Consider the following 23217-nt stretch of genomic DNA (forward strand, 5'->3'; position numbering starts at 1 on the left):
ATATTGCATAATTCTATAATTTACATCAGTACAGTAGTAACATATTATCCAATTATCTATAGTGCTTTTGCTTTTTGAAGGCGCTTCCTTCCTTCGAATTATTTCTTTCTCTTGAGTGCTTTTCTGGCTTTGGCTGTAGCGGTTTAGAATTTGGAAATATTTCAAATTCTTGCTCCTTAATTAGTTTTTTCCAATCCCACATTTTTCTAACATATAATTCCAGTTTCCAATTCTTCCACACTTGCCTGCCATAAATACTATTCTTCACCTTCTCAGTTTCTAAAACTAATGCTCTAGCAATACGCTCCTTATATAATGTTAATTTTGCCGTAAATTCCCACAATTTGTCCATTATATGAGAGCCATATACATTGCATGCCAAATTTACAGACTCTTTAGACAGTATGTTCAATAGCATTTTTCTCTTAATTATGTCCACCCTAGTAGTTTGTAGTACGTGCTCAACAACATGCGAAAATACTCCATGGTAACACATTTGTATCAACCTTTCCTCAGGCAGAGCCAACATGCTGTCAATGGTAATATTCAAAAACTTGTCGTCGTAGTCAATTAATTGTTCCAAGAAAACTGATCGTCTTCTTTCTTCTGCTGTTGGCCAGTCATCTCTGGTATTGCCCAAAGTCGATGCACTCAACAACAGGCAACTTTCCAAAATATTCTTTGCATCAGACTTTTCTGGATAATATTTTTGTATTAATTGAGCAATGACATCATCCCTTAAGTAACCACCTTGTTTATTGCTTGCGTTGATAATAGCAGTACCAAAATCCATATTTGAGTTTAAAAGCATGCTTAATTCAGGAACTACTGCATCCAATATCTGTTTTACGTCCTTCTCCTTCAAATGTTCCAGCAATGCACGCACTACAAAGGCACCTGTAGTATCCCTTTTTGCTAGTTTCACAATACGGTCTTTCATATATAAACGATAAAGTCTTTCAACATATTTTAGCCTGGCAGAGCCAATCACATTTTCTAAGAAATGAGAACCGACAGGATCTGACAGTAAATATTCCAGGAATGATTCCTCCTTAGGATCCTTCTCATCTGCTGTATTGAAGACCAATCTCCAAAATGAACGGTCCCTGTCAAAAATACCTTCGACTTGAATAATGAGCTGAATTACAGGGGAAGCCACTTTATCCACACTGTACTCTCTAAATTTGGTGATAGTAGATTGCGAAATATCAGAACGCGACTCGGCACCATTAGTAAATCCTTTGTATAAAGTAGTTATTATGTCACGAAGTTCAGATTTGAAAGATTCCGGTGTTTGGTAAACTTTATTGAAATCGTCATTATCTTTAATGTCAATCATTTTTCTTGCAATTTTTGACTTTTTGGAACGTAAAGTAGAGTTCGCTTTAGTTGAATTAGGCAATGTCTTGGAAGACAAAATTAATATTAGCAATCTCAAAACATGTGATGCATACTGATGGTTCATCATAGTTTTCAAGTGCGGTTTCAGTTCATTCAACATAAAGAGAAACATATTTTCCATAGTCACATAAGGCCCTTCTTTTTCATTGTTATCAAAACTTGGTGTTAAAAGTTCTCTTTCTACCAAGGCGGCACTTCTAACAAATAAAGTCTCTAAAACATGGGAAGCATATTTATGACATGACAACCCGAAGAAAACGCCATTGAAAGATTGGAAAATGTCTTTTAACTGAGTCTCATCACATTCAAGAATAACTCGTTCCATCAATTTCGAAGTTATTTGGGAAGTAACCAATTTCAGTTCTTTACCTTTTGCTTCCTCAATAATGCTCGTGACGAATTGAAACTTTTCCTCAGGTGCTTCGAAGGCGTCTAATTGCAAAGTCGATTCGGCTTGCTTGAAATACTCCAGTTCTTCTCTATCTAGCACACCAAAAAACATTTGTGGCTGAGTCTCTTTAATTTCGGCTTCGTCATTGTAAGTAGACTCTTCTTGCTGGATGTGCTCCTTCGCAGAATTTGAACTGGGTTCAAATTCGTCCTTTCTCTGTTTGTCTTGGTGTCTTCTGCCTCTTGTTTTAGTCTTTCCCATAATAACAATAATGTGGTTTTTCCGTGAAGGTTTCAGCGTCGTTCACAGTATACTAGTTGTAACAGATCGCAGCTCATCTAATATAATTTTCTTCATTATATTGTAGATGAGCATGAAAATTCTCGCTAACCGAAAAAAAATTGAAAAAAAAAAAAGTATTACAATCATCGAACAAATATACAGGCCAAGAGTTCGTCGGTTTTGCAGGTTGCTTCTTGGTTAATGTATACAGTACATCTGCATTATCAAAAATTCAAACATTATATATATCTTTACTACTATACAGGTACACATGATACAGCCTAGCAAGTTTGAAAACTTGATTGCAATTTATGACATTATATTCTGCTGTTTGCAGGTATATCTACTTTGTAAGTATAAAGATGCAAACAAATCAGTCTTCTTGGTCCCAGTTACCTGGCCTTGGGCCTTGAGGTGCTCTTGGACCACCCGCCTTCTTTGCCATGATAATTTGGTCAATGGAAAGCACAGTAGTTGCAGCTTCTGTAGCGACGTTAATAGCAAACTTTTTCGTTGCAAGCATGTCATAAATATTTTCCTCTCTGATGTCCTTTACACCTTCATCAGATTCGCCATCAATATCCACACCTTTATATAAATGATCTGTCTTAACTGCACCAGGTTCAGTTACGTTATGTGCAGCGTATAAGTTTGGTAGTACCTCATTAACATCAAGACCAGCGGTCTCCGCTAGGGTACGAGGAACCACTTCAAAAGCCACGGCAAACTGTTTTATAGCTAACTGTAGCAATCCAGGTGTTCGTTCACCATACTTAGTTATCCTAGAAATCAATTCAATTTCGGTAGCACCAGCACCAGGCAACAACTTACCGCCTGATGGCTTCATTAGTCCCTTGACGGCTGCAACACCATCATCAATGGCTCTTTCAATATCATCCAAATTATTCTGTGTGGCACCTCTTAAAATGATAGTAGATGTTCTTGAAATTTCACCTTGCTCTTGTTTGAACACAGTTACTCTATCACCACCTATCTCCATTGTCTTAACAGTTTCCACTAAACCTAATTCTTCTGGAGTTGGCGCACCTAATCTAGGCAATGGAGTGGCCCCACAAACGCGACATAATCTTCTTAATTCGAATTTGCTTGGTACCTTCAAGACTAGTATACCGTATCTATTCAAATAATGTAACGCCAATTCACCAACACCAGCACCTGCAACAATGCATTCTACGCCCATGTCGGCAATCTCTTTCATCATGGCATCTATTTGCTTTTCCTCGCCCTTAGAAAAATCGAGCATTTCTTGTGCATTATGTAATAAAACAGTGCCTTTCGTTTCAGTATTGGCTATGTCAAGCGGACAAGTGAAAACTGCAACTTTATGCTTTTTATCTTCGGATAATGATTTTACATGGCCTTCAGGCTCACGATTGAAAACCATACCTTTGATGACGGTAGAATTGGAAAGCGATCCACCCATAATCTTTACTACTCTGATAGAATCAACATTAAAATAAGGAATTTCTCCAGCTTGCTGAGCAACTGGTAAAACGTGAGATACAGCTTCAGAAACAAGTTCACTCAATATGTCTTCAGATCCGTACTTTTTGGAGGAGATGACTGGTTTAATCATTTTCAAAAGTTCGTTTTTATCATTCTTGTCAGTAATTTCACCAACAACCATTTCGTCTAGTTCTTTCAAAGTAAACTTCCTTGCCATATTATAACCTTGAATAATCTCAACGGCAGACAAGCCCATTGAAATCAGTTTTTCGGACACATTTAATAGTTCGCCAGCCAAAATCATGACTAAATTTGTACCGTCTCCCATGTCGATCTTCTGTTGTTCAGTCGCCATTACGAGGACTTTCACTGCAGGATGGACAATATCTAGTTCTCTTAGCATGGTGGCCGCGTCGTTGGTAATAATGATTTTACCGAGATGGTTAACAATGATCTTGTTTCTACCACAGGGTCCCATAGAAGTCAAACACATTTGATGTAATTCGCGAATGGCCGCAATTGATTTAATAATTTGGCCATCGGCGTTAGAGTAACTATTGTAGCCTTGTTTAAACAATCCCGCGTTGGGATTTTGTGGCAATCTAAGTGACATGGTTAATTGATGATTTTATTGCCCTTGAGGTTCAAGTTGTCTTGTCGGTATCTGTAAAGTGAGAACATCATCATGCTATACTATTTTCTTCACTTTTTTTTGCCACTAGCGGAGGTGATGAACATTTTCGAATACCGTTAATAATGACAAAAACACCATTAACTTGGCTTATATAAAATAAGCTATTGAAATAGTAAATGTGCTCGCAACTCTTTAATTATCTAAATCCGGCAGCTTCTTTATTGATTAATAATACAAAATGTTCGGACAAGTGATCATTAGATATCAACATGAATTCAATTGGTAACAATTTCGATGCTTACATTTTATGCTAGTATACACCACGCATATGTCTGTCAATGTACCTATTACAGAAGGAAATGTTCAAGAAGCAGTTCAGACAGTACCGAAGCAGAATTAAAAATCCATTATTTGAATATGATCTGATAGTCATATATATGAGCAATACAGGTCTTCACATTAAATGTATGAGAACTGCCGGAACCACTATTACATTGGTCACAATTAGGAATGAACCAATCGGCGTGTGTTTTATATCCCCCTTATATAAGTCTAAGAAGATCGATATTCAATCTTCATTAATAAAGCTTTTTGACCTCTACCTATGAGCAATAAACCATATCCATCAATAGTGGTCAAGCCGTAAGAATGTTTTTACCGAGAATAGAAGTAAACTTTTCTTATTGTATATAAGAAAAGCATATAAACACGCGCCCAGAGAACATATTCAGTATGCCCTAGCTTGGAAACACATCAGTAAAATACTACGCGCCTAGTATAATGACTTCTATATCCAAAATTTTTAAGTTAACCTTTCAAGTAAAAGATCTTTGCCTTATACTACTGTCTGAACAACTCGTATAAATTAATGTATGATATGAACATTCCCATTGTTACGATAGATGTCCTAATGAGGATCAACTATAATCTATCGAATAGTATTCATATTACTAATATATTATCATGTACGATGTACCAAGATGGCATGAAGATTGAGAAAACAGTCATCAGATTTAATAGATGCTGAAATGCCAGGACTGATAGTGTAACAGAATAATGAATGATATCATATAAATTGGGGAAACAATAATGACAATATTATGTGAAAATATCAATTCTCTTTTGTGGATTACAAGATCCCCTGGAGAACTTCTAGTATGTCCTGTATACCCGGTGCTATATCCTTTAATAACCATGGAATCCGCAAATATTTGATGTAAAGTTTGTTTTTCTTCCCCAACATCCTTTGTATGCTTCAGTAGCTCAGTAGGAAGAGCGTCAGTCTCATAATCTGAAGGTCGAGAGTTCGAACCTCCCCTGGAGCACATTTTCTTTTTTTGTGAATTAAACCTCGAAGCTCAACATTCATGTTTTGAGATAAAAAAAGGTACTTATTACTTGTGTAAAAGAAAGTTTATAATGATGATCTTATTTAAGTTTATAGTAGGACTTTCTATGCATGTCTTGTAGAACTATTTATGCTGGACTCGCCATTAATTAGCTCCAGTGAAAGTACATATCTTCTTTCTTGGACATTATTATCTCTAGTAATAGTGATATAAGGATCGGCATTCAACAGGTGATCTGGTATTTGCGGCAATCCAGATTCTGGTCCTGCGTTTTTTTTCAGTTCCATAAACCTTTCAACGCCAATCGGCAGCAAATCAGCCGGTAAATGACGTTGTAGATCGCACATATCGAATGAATTGATGTAAAAATTGACTATATCAAAATAAGCTTCATTTACGGATTTCTCGTCTGTTTCAAATAAAGAATACCTTTTACTTGACCAATTCTTATTATCTAGTAATTCATATGCTATTTTCAAAATGGCCAATGCAATGGAATGTTGGGGTATGACTAAAATAGTTTCTAGCTTCAAAGCATCATAAGCAATTACCCAAGCCAGATTGCACAACTTATAATCAAAGGATAGCTCCCTACCAATTTTTATAACATATTCATCAATATGAACGTAATTGTTGACTCTATAATCGAATGAGCATGACTCTAATATCCGAAGTTCTATTTGAAATACCCTTTTTTTAAAATTTTCCAAAATGTCCGTATTGATTTTAACCACATTCCTCAATCGTAATGACAAAGTACATATATCATTTGTTTTTTTAATTGTCTCAACTTCTTTACAGCCCAAAGTCAGGCAGCTTGTCGCTACAGTGTAGCAAACCTCGGTCTCGAAGCGATTAAAGAGGTGGTATCTTTGGTAAAAGTATACTGCTGTTTCTAAAGTCTTCCGTGGAAATTTCAGCTGAACACACAAGTCACTTAGAAATTTGAACACGGCAAGTTTTTTCTGGTTGTAATTTCGATAGTCCGATATTGTATTCTTTTGGGCTCTTTGAATTTGCCTTTTAGACAGAAACGGTCTCGAAAAAAAAAGCTGGGATTCAAACGTGCTAGGCATATCAAAGTACGTAATTTTCTTAGTTTTGCTGGCTCTATATCTCCTCTCGCTCTATAGATACAGATATATATATATATATATATATATCTATGTGTATAAAGACGGCTTTCAGGACAGTACTTGTTTGGATTTTTGATCATCGCGGATTTTCGCAATGCAAGTATAAAGAGAGCATTACCCGCCACACAGTGATTCTTCAGCAAGTTGTACCGAAAAGGACCATTTAGGTACGTGGGATCGCAAAGGTTCCCAAACGGTGTGCATCAAGCCGTAGACTTCATGAGTGCTTTCGGTGCAGCAAAAAGATAAGGACAAAAAATACTGAAGGATGCGAGGTTCGAACTCGCGCGGACAACCGTCCAACAGATCTTAAGTCTGCCGCCTTAGACCACTCGGCCAACCCTCCATCTTATTTAAAAATCCTAGGAAATAGATGTTATATAAGTCATACATCATTGAAAACATCAAATACCGTTCCCTGCGTTGTTCTACAGAAAAGCGCATTAGAGTAGGTCATACCCTTTAAAAAATGATTTTGTAAATGCCAGAAAGTAAACAAATATGCATTTCGCCTAGCTCCCAATGTAAATAGCCATAAAAAAGGATAAAATGCCAGATTTAGAGTCAGTTCTCGTTCTTCTTCTTCTCTGTGTTCAATTGTTCAATTGCATTGTTAATCACTGAAATTCTATGTTTCAAATTGGAATGGCAGACTGAACTGAGACCTTCCTTACTTTCTCCTCTATCAAACCTAAATATTCAATCATAACCTTATTTTTTCACTTCCTTTTTCTTACTTTTTTTTTTTTTTTTTTTTTGTATTTTGGAAGGAAAGCAGGGGGGACTTACCATAAGAAAAGCGACTCTAAAAAAGTGTATTTTCTTCCAAAGTTCAGTAAAGACAGCTGGGAAGTATAGTAACAGAGGAGAGAAAGCATAAGGAGACCTCTTGCTGCAGTTCACAACCAAAAATAGCATATCTTTACTATTGTCGCTAACCATTGCGAAACGAGCTAAAGCAACAGCAAACGAAATCCCTAGGTCGAAATGTCATCAAAACCTGATACTGGTTCGGAAATTTCTGGCCCTCAGCGACAGGAAGAACAAGAACAACAGATAGAGCAGAGCTCACCTACGGAAGCAAACGATAGAAGCATTCATGATGAGGTACCAAAAGTCAAGAAGCGTCACGAACAAAATAGTGGTCACAAATCAAGAAGGAATAGCGCATATAGTTATTACAGCCCACGGTCGCTTTCTATGACCAAAAGCAGGGAGAGTATCACTCCAAATGGTATGGATGATGTAAGTATTTCGAACGTGGAACATCCAAGGCCGACAGAACCGAAAATCAAAAGGGGTCCATATTTACTGAAGAAAACATTGAGCAGTCTTTCAATGACGAGCGCGAATAGTACTCATGATGATAATAAAGACCACGGTTACGCTTTGAATTCATCCAAGACGCACAACTACACATCTACTCATAACCATCATGACGGTCATCATGATCATCATCATGTTCAGTTTTTTCCCAATAGGAAGCCATCATTAGCGGAAACCCTATTCAAAAGGTTTTCAGGGTCAAACAGTCACGATGGCAATAAGTCAGGAAAGGAAAGTAAAGTTGCTAACCTTTCCCTTTCAACGGTAAATCCTGCACCTGCTAATAGGAAACCTTCTAAAGACTCCACTTTATCTAATCACTTGGCTGATAACGTGCCAAGCACTTTACGAAGGAAAGTGTCCTCATTGGTACGTGGTTCTTCCGTCCATGATATAAATAATGGTATTGCAGATAAACAGATTAGACCAAAGGCTGTTGCGCAATCAGAAAATACATTACATTCATCCGATGTTCCCAATAGCAAACGCTCGCACAGAAAAAGCTTTCTGCTAGGCTCCACATCTTCTTCAAGCAGTAGAAGAGGTTCAAATGTCAGTTCAATGACTAACAGTGACAGTGCAAGTATGGCGACGTCGGGTAGTCATGTTCTCCAACATAACGTATCTAATGTTTCTCCAACTACTAAAAGTAAGGACAGCGTTAACAGCGAATCCGCCGATCACACTAATAATAAATCCGAGAAAGTGACTCCAGAATATAATGAGAACATTCCGGAAAATTCTAACTCTGACAACAAACGCGAAGCCACAACGCCTACTATAGAAACACCCATTTCATGTAAACCATCCCTTTTCAGGCTAGATACAAACCTTGAGGATGTTACTGATATTACAAAGACGGTGCCACCCACCGCTGTCAATTCTACACTAAATTCTACACACGGGACTGAGACTGCCTCACCCAAAACGGTGATCATGCCTGAAGGTCCTAGGAAGTCGGTGTCAATGGCTGATCTCTCCGTCGCTGCCGCAGCACCTAATGGTGAATTCACATCAACTTCCAATGATAGATCACAATGGGTAGCACCTCAAAGCTGGGATGTGGAAACCAAAAGGAAAAAAACAAAACCTAAAGGGAGATCGAAATCAAGAAGGTCAAGTATAGATGCTGATGAACTTGATCCCATGTCACCGGGGCCACCTTCAAAAAAAGACTCTCGTCATCATCACGATCGAAAGGATAACGAATCAATGGTCACTGCGGGTGACAGTAACTCAAGTTTTGTTGATATATGTAAAGAAAACGTTCCGAATGATAGCAAGACCGCACTCGATACTAAATCTGTGAACCGCTTAAAAAGTAATTTGGCTATGAGTCCCCCAAGTATACGATATGCTCCATCAAATTTAGATGGGGACTACGACACGTCTTCCACTTCCTCATCTTTACCGTCCTCATCTATTAGTTCAGAAGATACATCTTCCTGCAGCGATTCCTCTTCGTACACTAACGCGTATATGGAGGCCAACCGAGAGCAGGATAATAAAACACCGATCCTGAATAAAACGAAATCGTATACCAAGAAATTTACATCCTCTTCGGTAAATATGAATTCACCAGATGGTGCCCAGAGTTCTGGATTATTACTACAAGATGAGAAGGACGATGAGGTCGAGTGCCAACTGGAACATTACTATAAAGATTTCAGTGATTTAGATCCAAAGAGGCACTATGCTATTCGTATATTCAATACTGATGACACTTTTACGACTCTCTCATGTACTCCAGCGACTACCGTCGAAGAGATAATACCTGCACTTAAAAGAAAATTTAACATTACAGCGCAAGGGAATTTTCAAATTTCCCTGAAGGTGGGAAAGTTGTCAAAAATTTTGAGACCAACTTCGAAACCTATTTTAATTGAAAGAAAACTTTTACTTTTGAATGGTTATCGAAAGTCAGACCCACTTCATATTATGGGTATAGAGGATTTAAGTTTTGTTTTTAAGTTTCTTTTCCATCCTGTCACACCTTCTCACTTTACTCCTGAACAAGAACAAAGAATAATGAGAAGCGAATTTGTTCACGTAGATTTAAGGAATATGGATCTGACTACACCTCCCATCATTTTTTACCAGCATACGTCAGAAATAGAAAGTTTAGACGTTTCTAATAACGCAAATATATTCCTACCTCTGGAGTTCATTGAAAGCTCGATTAAATTATTAAGTTTGAGAATGGTTAATATTAGAGCATCTAAATTTCCTTCCAATATCACTAAGGCGTATAAACTAGTATCTTTGGAATTACAGAGAAACTTCATAAGAAAAGTACCGAACTCAATCATGAAACTGAGTAATTTAACGATATTAAACCTTCAATGTAATGAGCTTGAAAGCCTACCGGCTGGATTTGTTGAACTGAAAAATCTGCAATTGCTAGACTTGTCTTCAAACAAGTTCATGCACTACCCAGAAGTTATTAACTACTGCACCAATCTTTTACAAATAGACCTATCATATAATAAAATCCAAAGCTTACCACAGTCCACTAAGTACCTAGTAAAGCTTGCGAAGATGAACCTTTCTCATAACAAACTAAATTTTATAGGCGACTTATCGGAAATGACAGATTTGAGGACGCTGAACCTAAGATATAACAGAATATCATCAATTAAGACAAATGCGTCTAACTTGCAGAACCTTTTTTTAACAGATAATAGAATTTCGAACTTTGAAGACACTTTGCCGAAACTAAGAGCCCTTGAAATTCAAGAGAATCCAATCACTTCTATATCCTTCAAAGATTTTTATCCAAAAAACATGACAAGTTTGACGTTGAACAAGGCACAGTTATCGAGTATTCCTGGAGAATTACTCACCAAACTATCTTTCCTCGAGAAACTTGAACTTAATCAGAATAATTTGACTAGACTGCCACAGGAGATATCCAAGTTGACTAAATTAGTTTTCCTTTCAGTGGCGAGAAACAAACTAGAGTATATTCCACCCGAGCTATCTCAACTGAAAAGTTTGAGGACATTAGATCTACATTCTAACAACATAAGGGACTTTGTTGACGGTATGGAAAACCTTGAACTAACATCGCTAAATATTTCATCGAATGCATTCGGTAACTCTAGCTTAGAAAATTCTTTTTACCATAACATGTCATATGGGTCAAAGTTATCTAAAAGCCTGATGTTTTTTATTGCTGCAGACAATCAATTTGATGATGCTATGTGGCCTCTTTTCAATTGCTTTGTCAATCTGAAAGTGCTAAATCTTTCTTACAACAATTTTTCAGATGTATCGCACATGAAACTTGAGAGCATTACCGAATTGTACCTCTCCGGTAATAAGCTCACGACATTGTCGGGTGATACAGTTTTGAAATGGAGCTCTTTAAAGACTTTAATGTTGAATAGTAACCAAATGTTATCTCTGCCTGCAGAATTATCAAATCTCTCACAGCTAAGTGTATTTGATGTTGGAGCAAATCAATTAAAGTATAATATATCAAACTATCATTACGATTGGAACTGGAGGAATAATAAAGAACTAAAATATTTGAATTTTTCAGGAAATCGAAGGTTTGAAATAAAGTCATTTATAAGTCACGATATTGATGCTGATTTGTCAGATCTGACAGTATTACCTCAGTTAAAGGTACTAGGTTTAATGGACGTAACTTTAAATACTACCAAAGTACCGGATGAAAATGTCAATTTCCGTTTAAGGACAACTGCATCAATAATAAATGGGATGCGCTACGGTGTTGCTGATACATTAGGTCAAAGAGACTATGTGTCATCTCGTGATGTTACCTTTGAAAGATTCCGCGGAAATGACGACGAATGCTTACTATGTCTTCATGATAGTAAAAACCAAAATGCAGATTATGGCCACAATATATCAAGAATTGTTAGAGATATTTACGATAAAATACTGATCAGACAACTGGAAAGGTATGGAGACGAAACAGATGATAATATAAAAACTGCACTTCGTTTCAGTTTTTTGCAACTGAATAAGGAGATTAACGGAATGCTAAATTCTGTTGATAATGGTGCCGATGTTGCCAATCTTTCATATGCAGACTTGCTAAGTGGCGCTTGCTCTACTGTGATATATATCAGAGGGAAGAAACTCTTCGCTGCAAATTTAGGTGACTGTATGGCTATTTTATCCAAAAACAATGGTGACTACCAAACGCTAACCAAACAACATCTCCCAACAAAGCGGGAAGAATACGAGAGGATCAGAATATCTGGCGGGTATGTCAACAATGGAAAATTAGATGGTGTTGTAGATGTGTCTAGAGCAGTGGGTTTTTTTGATTTGCTTCCCCACATTCATGCTTCTCCCGACATATCTGTCGTGACATTAACAAAAGCAGACGAGATGCTTATTGTAGCAACGCATAAGTTATGGGAATACATGGACGTGGATACAGTTTGTGATATCGCGCGTGAGAATAGTACTGATCCACTCCGTGCCGCAGCTGAGTTGAAGGATCATGCCATGGCTTACGGCTGTACAGAGAATATTACAATTTTGTGCCTTGCTCTTTACGAGAACATTCAGCAACAAAATCGGTTCACTTTAAATAAAAACTCTTTAATGACTAGAAGAAGTACTTTCGAGGATACTACATTAAGAAGACTTCAACCTGAGATTTCTCCGCCAACAGGTAACCTAGCAATGGTCTTCACTGATATCAAAAGCTCAACCTTCTTATGGGAGCTATTCCCTAACGCAATGAGGACCGCAATAAAAACTCACAATGACATTATGCGTCGTCAACTACGAATTTACGGTGGTTACGAAGTAAAGACAGAAGGAGACGCCTTTATGGTGGCATTTCCTACGCCAACTAGTGGTCTGACATGGTGCTTAAGTGTTCAATTAAAACTCTTGGATGCACAATGGCCGGAGGAAATTACCTCAGTTCAAGACGGCTGCCAAGTTACGGATAGAAATGGTAACATTATCTATCAAGGCCTATCAGTTAGAATGGGTATTCATTGGGGCTGCCCAGTTCCAGAGCTTGATTTAGTGACTCAAAGAATGGACTATTTGGGGCCGATGGTCAATAAGGCAGCAAGGGTCCAGGGCGTCGCTGACGGTGGTCAGATTGCAATGAGTAGTGATTTTTACTCTGAATTCAACAAGATAATGAAGTATCATGAGCGAGTAGTGAAGGGCAAGGAATCTCTCAAGGAAGTTTATGGTGAAGAAATTATCGGAGAGGTTCTTGAAAGAGAAATTGCCATGCTGGAAAGTATTGGTTGGGCATTTTTTGACTTTGGCGAGCATAAGCTAAAGGGACTCGAAACCAAAGAACTCGTTACTATTGCGTATCCTAAGATTCTTGCTTCCAGACACGAATTTGCATCTGAAGATGAGCAGTCAAAATTAATCAATGAAACGATGTTGTTTCGTTTAAGAGTCATTTCAAACAGACTGGAATCTATAATGTCAGCTTTAAGCGGCGGATTTATTGAACTAGACTCTCGGACGGAGGGAAGTTATATTAAATTTAACCCTAAAGTTGAAAATGGTATTATGCAATCGATTTCTGAGAAGGATGCGTTGTTATTTTTTGATCATGTAATTACTAGAATCGAATCCAGTGTGGCATTATTACATTTACGACAACAGAGGTGTTCAGGACTGGAAATTTGCAGAAACGATAAAACATCTGCTCGAAGCAATATTTTCAATGTTGTTGACGAACTTTTACAAATGGTTAAGAACGCAAAGGATTTATCAACTTGAGTTCTGTTCGTAAATTATGTACCACCCTGTTACTCGTTTCATATTCACGCTAGAGAAGTACCTCAGCTTACTAGATCCATTCACACATTGCAAGTATACTAAAACTATATAAAATTTAAGTACGTAAACTCTTTACTTATTATTATCTTCAATGTCATCACGTACTTAATTATGTTAAATATAGATTGTGTATAAATAAGAAATAGGATCTGTTTTGAAAAATTGGCCAAAAAGGCAGATTTATTAAGCCTATAGAGATAAGGTTCTTGCCATTTTTCATACATTTACTGTTTTCTCTTGAATGACTATAATATTGCCAAAATTGCCTCGAATATGTTGTTTCATCTCCTCTCATATTTGGCTTTCTAAGTCTTTTAGTTGTATTGGTGATTGCTCCAATTCTGAATGATTACTATGCTGCTGACTAGGCGTAACCAATCCAACTTCTCCTTCATTAGGATCAACCAAGCCCTCAAAAAAGGTGTCTCTAAGCTCTCTCCATCTTGTTGTCCATGTCCCCAAAAATATTAGTATTAAAGATGATAAAATTTGAAGAAAAAACCAAGAAAAAGAAGGAAATTTCCGAGTATAGAGGAACACCACAATAAAATTGATGGCATGTATAGTGATAGCAAAATCCCATGCGAGTTTACTCCGTCCAACGATAACAGTTAAGAAAAAAACACATATTAATGAATCCAGAAGCCATAACAGTGAGATTGATAAACCGTATGCGTTCGTAAAGTCGATATTCTCCCAAGAAAACAGCCATTCCTTGATATTGAGATCATATCCCGCTAGCTTCGCCCAACAATAAAAAAGAACGATCGCTGTGGTGTAATAAAAAATCTGTAAAAGAACAATTTGAAGTCCAATCTTACTTGGAGAGAGAGAATCTTGTTTGAAGATCTGGGAAGGTTTCAACTCATTCGGCACTCGCAAATACCTTCTTATCGAAACCATGTTACAGTAATTCAAATGCCTATTTTTTATCTCACTTCTATGTGTACCCTTCCTTAGCCTTCCTAAAGATCATCTCTTAACATGAAGTTACAGAATATTACCGTGAATATCGCGAGCTACGAATATTTTGGGTGGGGAGATATTTATTCATGATTAGCCTTGTCCTATAGTGTTACAATGGAGCAAATTGTTCACCGTTAGTATTTTGAATACGACAATATTAAATGAATAATAGCGCCTATCTCTTGTTACGTTTGGCGATTTGTATACCTTGTTAAATAAACTGATTAAAAGCCGGGTTATGGCCGTACACAAGTTATTAGAAAGCAAATACACTTCCTTATATCTGGTCACCTAGTTAATAAAAGGAAGTCTTTAATTTTGGCAAAAACCACTATATATATTAGTCAACAACTGAAATATTACCAGAATTTGTCTCCTAAATGTCGTTCAGCGGAAAAAAATTTAGGTCTAGAAGACAGCAGCTAGTATATGAAGCATCTTTAGCGGGGCGATACAAAAAAGCATTGAGTAAGCACCCCTTTCTTTTTTTTGGTTTACCATTTTGTGCAACAATAGTATTGGGTTCGTTTTGGTTGTCAAGCTTTACAGCGATCAAGTACGAGCAAGGCGATCGTAAAGTTCAGGAAATTAATGAAGAGGATATCTTGAAAATAAGGAAGAATCAAAGGGAATTTGATATTAAAGAAGAATATTATCGTTTACAAGGTCTTTCTGAAGAGGATTGGGAGCCTGTGCGCGTCGCTAGGTTAAAGGATGAATCTGAGAATGTCTGGTAACATTCAAAACGTGAACATCTTTGTTATTCTTCTGTCCTTAAACTACTAAACAAAAAAAACTATGACCATTGATTGTGCAAAGAAAAGACCACGAGAATGTCTAGGAAATGATTGTAAATACCTTTATTCATTGGAAAATTCTTATCTATAAAACTTATAAAAAATTAAATACTGAATTTATTGCTCTGCATCATAAGGTATATATCATTCAAACGTGAACTCAGTTAGTTACGTTCATGTTCAAAGTTTTTAAGACAAAAACTCCCATTAGTGCGGTGAAAATATAGCAAGCAATAGACAGAGGCTTCTTGAAAAAAGAGCTTTTCGGGTAGTCGTACTTTATCAAGACTTGGCCATTGGCAACTTGACTAATCAAATTTCTGTAACTGAAAGTTAATTTAACGTGACCTTTATTTAGGTCAAAGTATGATTTCTGGGTTTCTATAGAAACATTTGTAAAAGGGACTGGAGAATCAATATCGAATATTTCGGCCCCTTCCGGAAGAAATACCGATAATTCAACATTATCATATACAGTGTCCGGTGGGCCGTTTAGAATTGGGATAGAAGCAACGAATTTCTCGTCTGAGCCAGAGGATACATGCAAGAAATCGGACAATTTATTAGTCCAACCGACAGTAAAATTGTAGTTCCAACCTCCAAAGATTGGGAATCTTGGTCTTATAAAGAAATGGTCACGTTCTGCATGCGACGTGGAAACAAGGCCAACCAAATCAGTGAAATAATGATCAGTAGCTCCCTCAGGCAGGAGCATGTCTAAGACAGTAACAAAGTGAGTTTGTCTCATATTCTGAGTTTGAATCTGTTTCATTAATTCTAATCTTGAAAATCCTTTAGACAGTTTTGCGGCTTTGTTTGTTAATTCATAATATTCCTCAAATTGTATTGTGGAAGCCCAATGAGAAAGCCAAATATCTCTTCTCAAATTCACTACCTGATTCAATGGGGCATTGTGGGAATAAACAATTGCTAAGGTTTCGTTTGAAGAAAATCTCGGAATATCTTCCCAAGGCCCAAACTCAAAAGAGTTTCCATTAGCTTTTCCCAGTAAACTCTCGTCATTTGGGGGGTGGTACTCCTCAAATGATGAGCTACCAATCAGCGTAAAAGAGGCCTTCTTGGTATCGTAAGCAGAAAGCGGCAATCTGTTCGTTTCCCACAATAGGTGTTGTTCTTCTGACATTCCAACGTGCTCAGGATAAGGAATACCTACGGTATTATAGAAGCTCTTAATCACTAAAGAAACTTCTTCCTGAGGGGAAATTGCATTTGGAAATTGAATGATCCCGTATCTAATTTCACTTTCACCATCGTCACCAGGTGCTGTAGTCGAATTGGCAAGTAATTGGCTATTTAAAAAAGTTGCCTCGTTGGTAAAATAGGCTGAAAAAAAGGAAACTTTACTGAAGATGCCACTCTCAAAGGCTGTGAAGTATTCAGTCGCAGGTTCGCTTGCTATGTTTTTGATAGTTATTTCGATTGTTTCTGAAATATAAGCGTTTGACACGTCTATTGTCCTCTTATAATCAACATTCTCCCAAGTCGCAGGTGGCTCGTATTGGGCAGCAGAAGACACGTTGAAAAAACATAGGAACAATCCCACAATCCAAGAGAACCAAACCTGCCTCATTTTTTCAGCACCAATATTTTGTAGTTTGCGTCTTGTTCCGAGCTAAAGAAGCAATCGGGTACTTGTCAAAGAAGTAGCTTGCTTAATAAAAAGCAAACATTAATTTGTTCTGCATACTTTGAACCTTTCAGAAAATAAAAAACATTACGCGCATACTTACCCTGCTCGCGAAGAAGAGTAACACTAACGCATTCTATGGGCAATTGAAGACAGTATTCAGTACAAGACATAGTCCGTTTCCTTGAGTCAATTCCTATAGCATTATGAACTAGCCGCCTTTAAGAGTGCCAAGCTCTTCAACACCGATCATTTTTGATGATTTGGCGTTTTTGTTATATTGATAGATTTCTTTTGAATTTTGTCATTTTCACTTTTCCACTCGCAACGGAATCCGGTGGCAAAAAAGGGAAAAGCATTGAAATGCAATCTTTAACAGTATTTTAAACAAGTTGCGAGACGGTGTACAATTACGATAAGAATTGCTACTTCAAAGTACACACAGAAAGTTAACATGAATGGAATTCAAGTGGACATCAATCGTTTGAAAAAGGGCGAAGTCAGTTTAGGTACCTCAATGTATGTATATAAGAATTTTTCCTCCCACTTTATTGTTTCTAAAAGTTCAATGAAGTAAAGTCTCAATTGGCCTTATTACTAACTAATAGGTATCTTATAATCACCTAATAAAATAGTATGGCCGTGACATTTAAGGATGGTGTGATACTAGGTGCTGATTCACGTACCACCACTGGTGCGTACATAGCTAACCGTGTGACAGATAAATTAACGAGAGTACATGACAAAATTTGGTGTTGTAGGTCCGGTTCTGCAGCAGACACGCAGGCGATTGCCGACATTGTTCAGTACCATTTGGAATTATATACTTCTCAATATGGTACCCCCTCCACAGAGACTGCTGCCTCGGTGTTCAAAGAATTATGTTACGAAAATAAAGATAACCTTACTGCTGGTATAATTGTGGCTGGTTATGATGACAAAAACAAAGGGGAAGTATATACTATTCCATTGGGTGGCTCCGTCCATAAGCTGCCTTATGCGATAGCAGGATCTGGCTCTACTTTCATATATGGGTATTGTGATAAAAACTTTAGAGAAAATATGTCAAAGGAAGAAACCGTAGATTTCATAAAGCATTCGCTATCGCAAGCCATTAAATGGGACGGATCTTCCGGTGGTGTTATAAGAATGGTTGTTTTGACAGCTGCTGGTGTGGAACGTTTGATATTCTACCCTGATGAATATGAACAACTATAATAGACCCCAAAAGAACAAATTCTGAGTGATTACTTCTCTTTATATTTGTTAACAAATGCCTCTGGATCTACACTGATATAACATATAATAGTCTATAACCTCTTTCTCTTTTTCTCTTCGCTTTACGCTTTTTTCTCTAACTGTTAGAACGACAAAGTATCTCAGAAGGGAATTTCGTAAGCAAGATATTTTACGACTAATCATTTTTTTGTTGTATAAAAACGTATGTGAGATTGATTCACTAATTCTTCGGAGTCCTGGAAGGCTTACCTTATCTATGCATTCGTACAGTTGTGTGCAATGTTAAAAATGGTGACTGTATCTACGTATCTATAAAAAAAGGTTAACTACCGGAAAATCATTTCTTCTCGTAAAGTGTATATTTAGGTTCGGAAATCATAAACATTGTTTTTTTGTGTTTTTTATTTTTAAATAAAAAGAATAAATATTTTATATTAAAAAATAAATTTTAAAGTAAATTAATTATTTAACACGTGATTAAGTTACTCTAATATAATCCTATTTAATAATTAGTAGAGTTGTTGAGAACGAGTATAATATTATTTTTTTTTTATTTTTTTGTAGGTTCTTTGGCCATCCTAAATAGAATAAGCATCCACAACAACTAAACTGGTATTTTGTTATACACAACGCGTCTTGGTTAGGCATCTGTTTTGTTTTAGCTATTGTTCATCGCGTTTTTTTTTTTCTTATCTCTTTTACCGAGGGGCGAAAATAGCGATAGATCGAGAATATAAATAAATAAAATATTGTTGTGTTGTGTAGTTCTAAAGAAAAATTTTACAGTGAAAAGGTAACACCGGGGAGTCATTACGTAGACTTACGTATTCTGTATAACTGATTCCGAGACGCAAATGCCTGAGCAAGAACCATTGAGTCCCAATGGCCGTAAGCGCTCTGAGGTTCACTATATCTCAATCCCATTGAACAGAGGTTCCGCATTCTCACCAGATGATTCTGTATCACAGTTTCAGTCTGACGGGTTCATGACACGTAGGCAATCCATATTGGACCATCCTGTGGGCTCATTTAAGGGAGTTAATTCTTTAAGTCGATTTGCGACTTCGTTGAGGAGAGCCAATTCGTTTCGTAATATCGAGCTAAATGCGGATAATGAAAGATCCTTTTTCAAAGAGAGTAACGATGAAACCTACGATCCGGATACTTTAGCACCAGCTTTGGACGGTAGAAGATTATCAGTAACTTTAAATAATGCTGGTCGCCCGCGCATTACTAATTTGGCTAACAACGATAGAGTTAGTACAGCCAGCATGGCTATTCACGATGATGATTATGGGTCCATCCAAAATTCAACAATTGGGGATTCTGGGTCAATATTACGCCCTACTGCCTCCTTAACAGAAATGATGAGTGGTGGAGCGGGGAGAAGGTTTACAAATAATGACATGGATTCAATTGTAGTGAAGAGAGTGGAGGGTGTAGATGGTAAGGTAGTAACTCTTCTTGCTGGTCAGTCGACCGCTCCACAGACCATATTCAACTCAATCAATGTACTGATTGGTATTGGGCTCCTGGCGTTACCTCTTGGTTTGAAATACGCCGGCTGGGTTATAGGACTTACTATGCTTGCAATCTTCGCCTTAGCGACATTTTGTACTGCTGAACTTTTGTCTAGGTGCCTAGATACAGATCCAACTTTGATATCTTACGCGGACTTGGGATATGCAGCATTTGGTACAAAAGGGCGCGCACTAATTTCTGCTCTTTTCACACTTGACCTACTGGGTAGTGGGGTGTCCTTGGTGATTCTCTTCGGAGATTCTTTAAATGCTCTATTTCCTCAATACTCCACCACTTTTTTCAAAATAGTTTCATTTTTTATCGTTACACCCCCGGTTTTTATACCATTGAGTGTTCTATCTAATATCTCGCTTCTGGGAATCCTTTCAACAACCGGAACTGTGCTAGTCATTTGCTGCTGCGGACTATACAAGTCGTCTTCTCCAGGTTCATTAGTTAATCCGATGGAAACGAGCATGTGGCCGATAGATCTAAAGCATCTCTGTTTATCTATAGGTTTATTGAGTGCCTGCTGGGGAGGACATGCGGTTTTTCCCAACTTAAAGACAGATATGAGGCATCCAGATAAATTTAAAGACTGTTTGAAAACTACCTATAAGATAACATCGGTTACGGACATAGGTACTGCAGTTATTGGCTTTTTGATGTTTGGAAATCTTGTTAAAGATGAAATTACTAAGAACGTTTTGCTGACGGAGGGATATCCAAAATTCGTTTATGGTCTGATTTCAGCGCTTATGACTATCATTCCTATCGCAAAGACCCCATTGAACGCAAGACCTATCGTTTCTGTATTGGACGTTCTGATGAATGTGCAACACATAGATGAAGCGGCCAGCGCCATAAAAAGAAGAGCTGCGAAAGGCCTTCAAGTATTCAATAGGATCTTTATTAATGTTGTCTTCGTTTTGATAGCTATTAATTTCCCTGAATTTGATAAGATTATCGCATTTCTGGGGGCCGGTTTGTGTTTTACAATTTGCCTAATTTTGCCGTGTTGGTTCTATTTAAGATTGTGCAAGACAACAATCAAACCATGGGAGAGAGTGGCTTGTCACGTAACCATATGTATTAGTGTCGTGTTGTCCACATTAGGTGTTGGTGCTGCAATTATTTCATAATCGACGAGGGGCATACTTACTCTACTTAAAATTCATTTACATTAGCTCTGTACTTCTGATAATGAAAAACCATTGCGTAATATACATATTTTCGTGTAGAATTATTTCCATAAAATATTCACCGCCTTTTCTGTACTGGCCGCCGGCATGCGAGGGAAGCAGAAAATTTTCAATTTTGCGATGAGCTCTTGAAGAAACAGTGTTTTGTTATGAATAAATGATGTGTGCACGAAAGACCCAAGGAAAGTCGTATAATGTCAGAACTCTTTGGAGTATTGAAATCTAATGCTGGCAGAATTATTTTGAAGGACCCCTCCGCCACTTCTAAAGATGTTAAAGCATATATAGATTCAGTTATCAATACCTGTAAGAATGGGAGTATTACAAAGAAAGCAGAACTGGACGAAATCACTGTTGATGGTTTAGACGCCAATCAAGTTTGGTGGCAGGTCAAACTAGTTCTTGATAGTATTGATGGTGATCTAATTCAAGGAATTCAAGAACTCAAAGATGTTGTCACGCCTTCTCACAATCTCTCTGATGGTAGCACCCTGAACTCATCATCCGGGGAAGAAAGTGAACTAGAGGAGGCAGAAAGTGTTTTTAAAGAAAAGCAGATGCTCTCTGCTGATGTTTCTGAGATTGAGGAGCAGAGTAATGATAGTCTTTCCGAGAACGATGAAGAACCTAGTATGGATGACGAAAAAACCAGTGCAGAGGCAGCTAGAGAAGAATTTGCGGAGGAAAAAAGAATTTCTTCTGGGCAAGATGAAAGGCATTCTTCACCCGATCCTTATGGTATCAATGATAAGTTTTTCGATCTCGAAAAGTTCAATAGGGATACTTTAGCTGCAGAAGATTCTAACGAAGCTTCTGAGGGGAGTGAGGATGAAGATATAGATTATTTTCAAGATATGCCTTCAGATGACGAGGAGGAGGAGGCTATTTATTATGAAGACTTTTTTGACAAACCCACAAAAGAACCTGTGAAGAAGCACTCTGACGTAAAAGATCCAAAAGAAGATGAAGAATTGGATGAAGAAGAGCATGATTCTGCCATGGATAAAGTGAAATTAGACTTATTTGCGGATGAGGAAGATGAACCGAATGCTGAGGGAGTGGGAGAAGCCAGTGACAAGAACTTATCTAGTTTCGAAAAGCAACAAATAGAGATTAGAAAACAGATAGAACAATTGGAAAACGAAGCGGTTGCCGAGAAGAAATGGTCTTTGAAGGGTGAAGTAAAGGCAAAGGATCGTCCCGAAGATGCATTGCTCACTGAGGAACTTGAATTCGACAGAACTGCAAAGCCTGTTCCTGTTATAACAAGTGAGGTCACAGAATCATTAGAAGATATGATTAGACGAAGGATACAGGACAGTAACTTTGACGACCTTCAAAGAAGAACCCTGTTAGACATCACACGTAAGTCTCAACGGCCTCAATTTGAATTGAGTGATGTTAAATCCTCGAAGTCGTTAGCAGAAATATATGAGGATGACTACACACGCGCTGAAGATGAATCTGCATTAAGTGAAGAGCTTCAAAAGGCACATTCCGAAATATCAGAACTTTATGCTAACTTGGTATATAAATTGGATGTGCTTTCATCAGTGCACTTCGTTCCTAAGCCAGCAAGTACTTCTTTGGAAATTAGAGTTGAAACACCCACTATATCGATGGAGGATGCTCAACCTCTCTATATGTCGAATGCCTCTTCTTTGGCTCCTCAAGAGATATACAATGTCGGTAAAGCAGAAAAGGACGGAGAAATTCGCTTGAAGAATGGTGTTGCAATGTCTAAGGAAGAATTAACCAGAGAAGATAAAAACAGATTGCGCAGGGCTTTGAAAAGAAAAAGATCGAAAGCTAATTTGCCAAATGTAAACAAAAGATCTAAAAGGAATGATGTTGTTGACACTTTGTCAAAAGCCAAGAATATTACTGTTATCAATCAAAAGGGTGAAAAGAAAGATGTTTCCGGTAAAACGAAGAAGAGCAGATCAGGGCCAGATAGCACAAATATAAAACTTTGAACACGCCGAAGAAGACTTAGTTTGTATTTAGGTAAAAAATTATTTCTTCATAACTCTGTTCACCCAGCATTTTTTATGGA

At 37.5% G+C, this 23217-nt stretch overlaps 11 protein-coding genes and 2 non-coding genes across 13 annotated transcripts, besides 6 other annotated features; 6 read left to right on the forward strand and 7 right to left on the reverse strand.

Annotated features, from left to right (window-relative positions):
* Positions 1-52: 52 nt before the first annotated feature.
* Positions 53-2053, reverse strand: NOP9 (RNA-binding RNA processing protein NOP9; the record flags this gene model as incomplete). Its single annotated transcript, NM_001181444.3, has 1 exon — positions 53-2053. One exon carries the CDS (start codon positions 2051-2053, stop codon positions 53-55), a length of 2001 nt encoding a protein of 666 aa, NP_012524.3.
* Positions 2054-2447: 394 nt separating this feature from the next.
* Positions 2448-4154, reverse strand: CCT8 (chaperonin-containing T-complex subunit CCT8; the record flags this gene model as incomplete). The annotated part of the gene is made up of 1 exon (NM_001181442.2): positions 2448-4154. The coding sequence occupies one exon, from the start codon at positions 4152-4154 to the stop codon at positions 2448-2450; it is 1707 nt and encodes a 568-aa protein (NP_012526.1).
* A 282-nt stretch (positions 4155-4436) lies between these two features.
* Positions 4437-4786: a long terminal repeat (Ty4 LTR).
* A 305-nt stretch (positions 4787-5091) lies between these two features.
* Positions 5092-5378: a long terminal repeat (Ty1 LTR).
* YJL007C (uncharacterized protein) lies at positions 5189-5503 on the reverse strand (the record flags this gene model as incomplete). Its single annotated transcript, NM_001348847.1, has 1 exon — positions 5189-5503. One exon carries the CDS (start codon positions 5501-5503, stop codon positions 5189-5191), a length of 315 nt encoding a protein of 104 aa, NP_001335787.1.
* EMT3 lies at positions 5428-5500 on the forward strand. The gene has a single exon. It is a non-coding gene; the product is annotated as a tRNA-Met (tRNA).
* A 125-nt stretch (positions 5504-5628) lies between the features above and the next one.
* CTK2 (Ctk2p) lies at positions 5629-6600 on the reverse strand (the record flags this gene model as incomplete). Its single annotated transcript, NM_001181440.1, has 1 exon — positions 5629-6600. One exon carries the CDS (start codon positions 6598-6600, stop codon positions 5629-5631), a length of 972 nt encoding a protein of 323 aa, NP_012528.1.
* Positions 6601-6922: 322 nt separating this feature from the next.
* On the reverse strand, positions 6923-7006 carry SUP51. The gene has a single exon. It is a non-coding gene; the product is annotated as a tRNA-Leu (tRNA).
* Positions 7007-7647: 641 nt separating this feature from the next.
* Positions 7648-13728, forward strand: CYR1 (adenylate cyclase; the record flags this gene model as incomplete). Its single annotated transcript, NM_001181439.3, has 1 exon — positions 7648-13728. The coding sequence occupies one exon, from the start codon at positions 7648-7650 to the stop codon at positions 13726-13728; it is 6081 nt and encodes a 2026-aa protein (NP_012529.3).
* A 351-nt stretch (positions 13729-14079) lies between these two features.
* Positions 14080-14691, reverse strand: SYS1 (Sys1p; the record flags this gene model as incomplete). Its single annotated transcript, NM_001181438.1, has 1 exon — positions 14080-14691. The coding sequence occupies one exon, from the start codon at positions 14689-14691 to the stop codon at positions 14080-14082; it is 612 nt and encodes a 203-aa protein (NP_012530.1).
* A 443-nt stretch (positions 14692-15134) lies between these two features.
* COX16 (Cox16p) lies at positions 15135-15491 on the forward strand (the record flags this gene model as incomplete). The annotated part of the gene is made up of 1 exon (NM_001181437.1): positions 15135-15491. The coding sequence occupies one exon, from the start codon at positions 15135-15137 to the stop codon at positions 15489-15491; it is 357 nt and encodes a 118-aa protein (NP_012531.1).
* A 220-nt stretch (positions 15492-15711) lies between these two features.
* On the reverse strand, positions 15712-17142 carry OST1 (dolichyl-diphosphooligosaccharide--protein glycotransferase subunit OST1; the record flags this gene model as incomplete). The annotated part of the gene is made up of 1 exon (NM_001181436.3): positions 15712-17142. One exon carries the CDS (start codon positions 17140-17142, stop codon positions 15712-15714), a length of 1431 nt encoding a protein of 476 aa, NP_012532.3.
* Positions 17143-17653: 511 nt separating this feature from the next.
* Positions 17654-18417, forward strand: PRE3 (proteasome core particle subunit beta 1; the record flags this gene model as incomplete). Its single annotated transcript, NM_001181435.1, has 2 exons — positions 17654-17718; positions 17835-18417. The coding sequence occupies 2 exons, from the start codon at positions 17654-17656 to the stop codon at positions 18415-18417; spliced, it is 648 nt and encodes a 215-aa protein (NP_012533.1).
* A 380-nt stretch (positions 18418-18797) lies between these two features.
* Positions 18798-18822: a centromere (CEN10_CDEIII of CEN10).
* Positions 18798-18916: a centromere (CEN10; Chromosome X centromere).
* Positions 18823-18906: a centromere (CEN10_CDEII of CEN10).
* Positions 18907-18916: a centromere (CEN10_CDEI of CEN10).
* A 376-nt stretch (positions 18917-19292) lies between these two features.
* AVT1 (Avt1p) lies at positions 19293-21101 on the forward strand (the record flags this gene model as incomplete). Its single annotated transcript, NM_001181658.1, has 1 exon — positions 19293-21101. One exon carries the CDS (start codon positions 19293-19295, stop codon positions 21099-21101), a length of 1809 nt encoding a protein of 602 aa, NP_012534.1.
* A 254-nt stretch (positions 21102-21355) lies between these two features.
* Positions 21356-23137, forward strand: MPP10 (rRNA-processing protein MPP10; the record flags this gene model as incomplete). The annotated part of the gene is made up of 1 exon (NM_001181659.3): positions 21356-23137. One exon carries the CDS (start codon positions 21356-21358, stop codon positions 23135-23137), a length of 1782 nt encoding a protein of 593 aa, NP_012535.3.
* Positions 23138-23217: the final 80 nt, after the last annotated feature.

Source organism: Saccharomyces cerevisiae, chromosome X (assembly GCF_000146045.2).
Source record: "Saccharomyces cerevisiae S288C chromosome X, complete sequence".
Classification (NCBI taxonomy): Eukaryota; Fungi; Ascomycota; class Saccharomycetes; order Saccharomycetales; family Saccharomycetaceae; genus Saccharomyces; species Saccharomyces cerevisiae.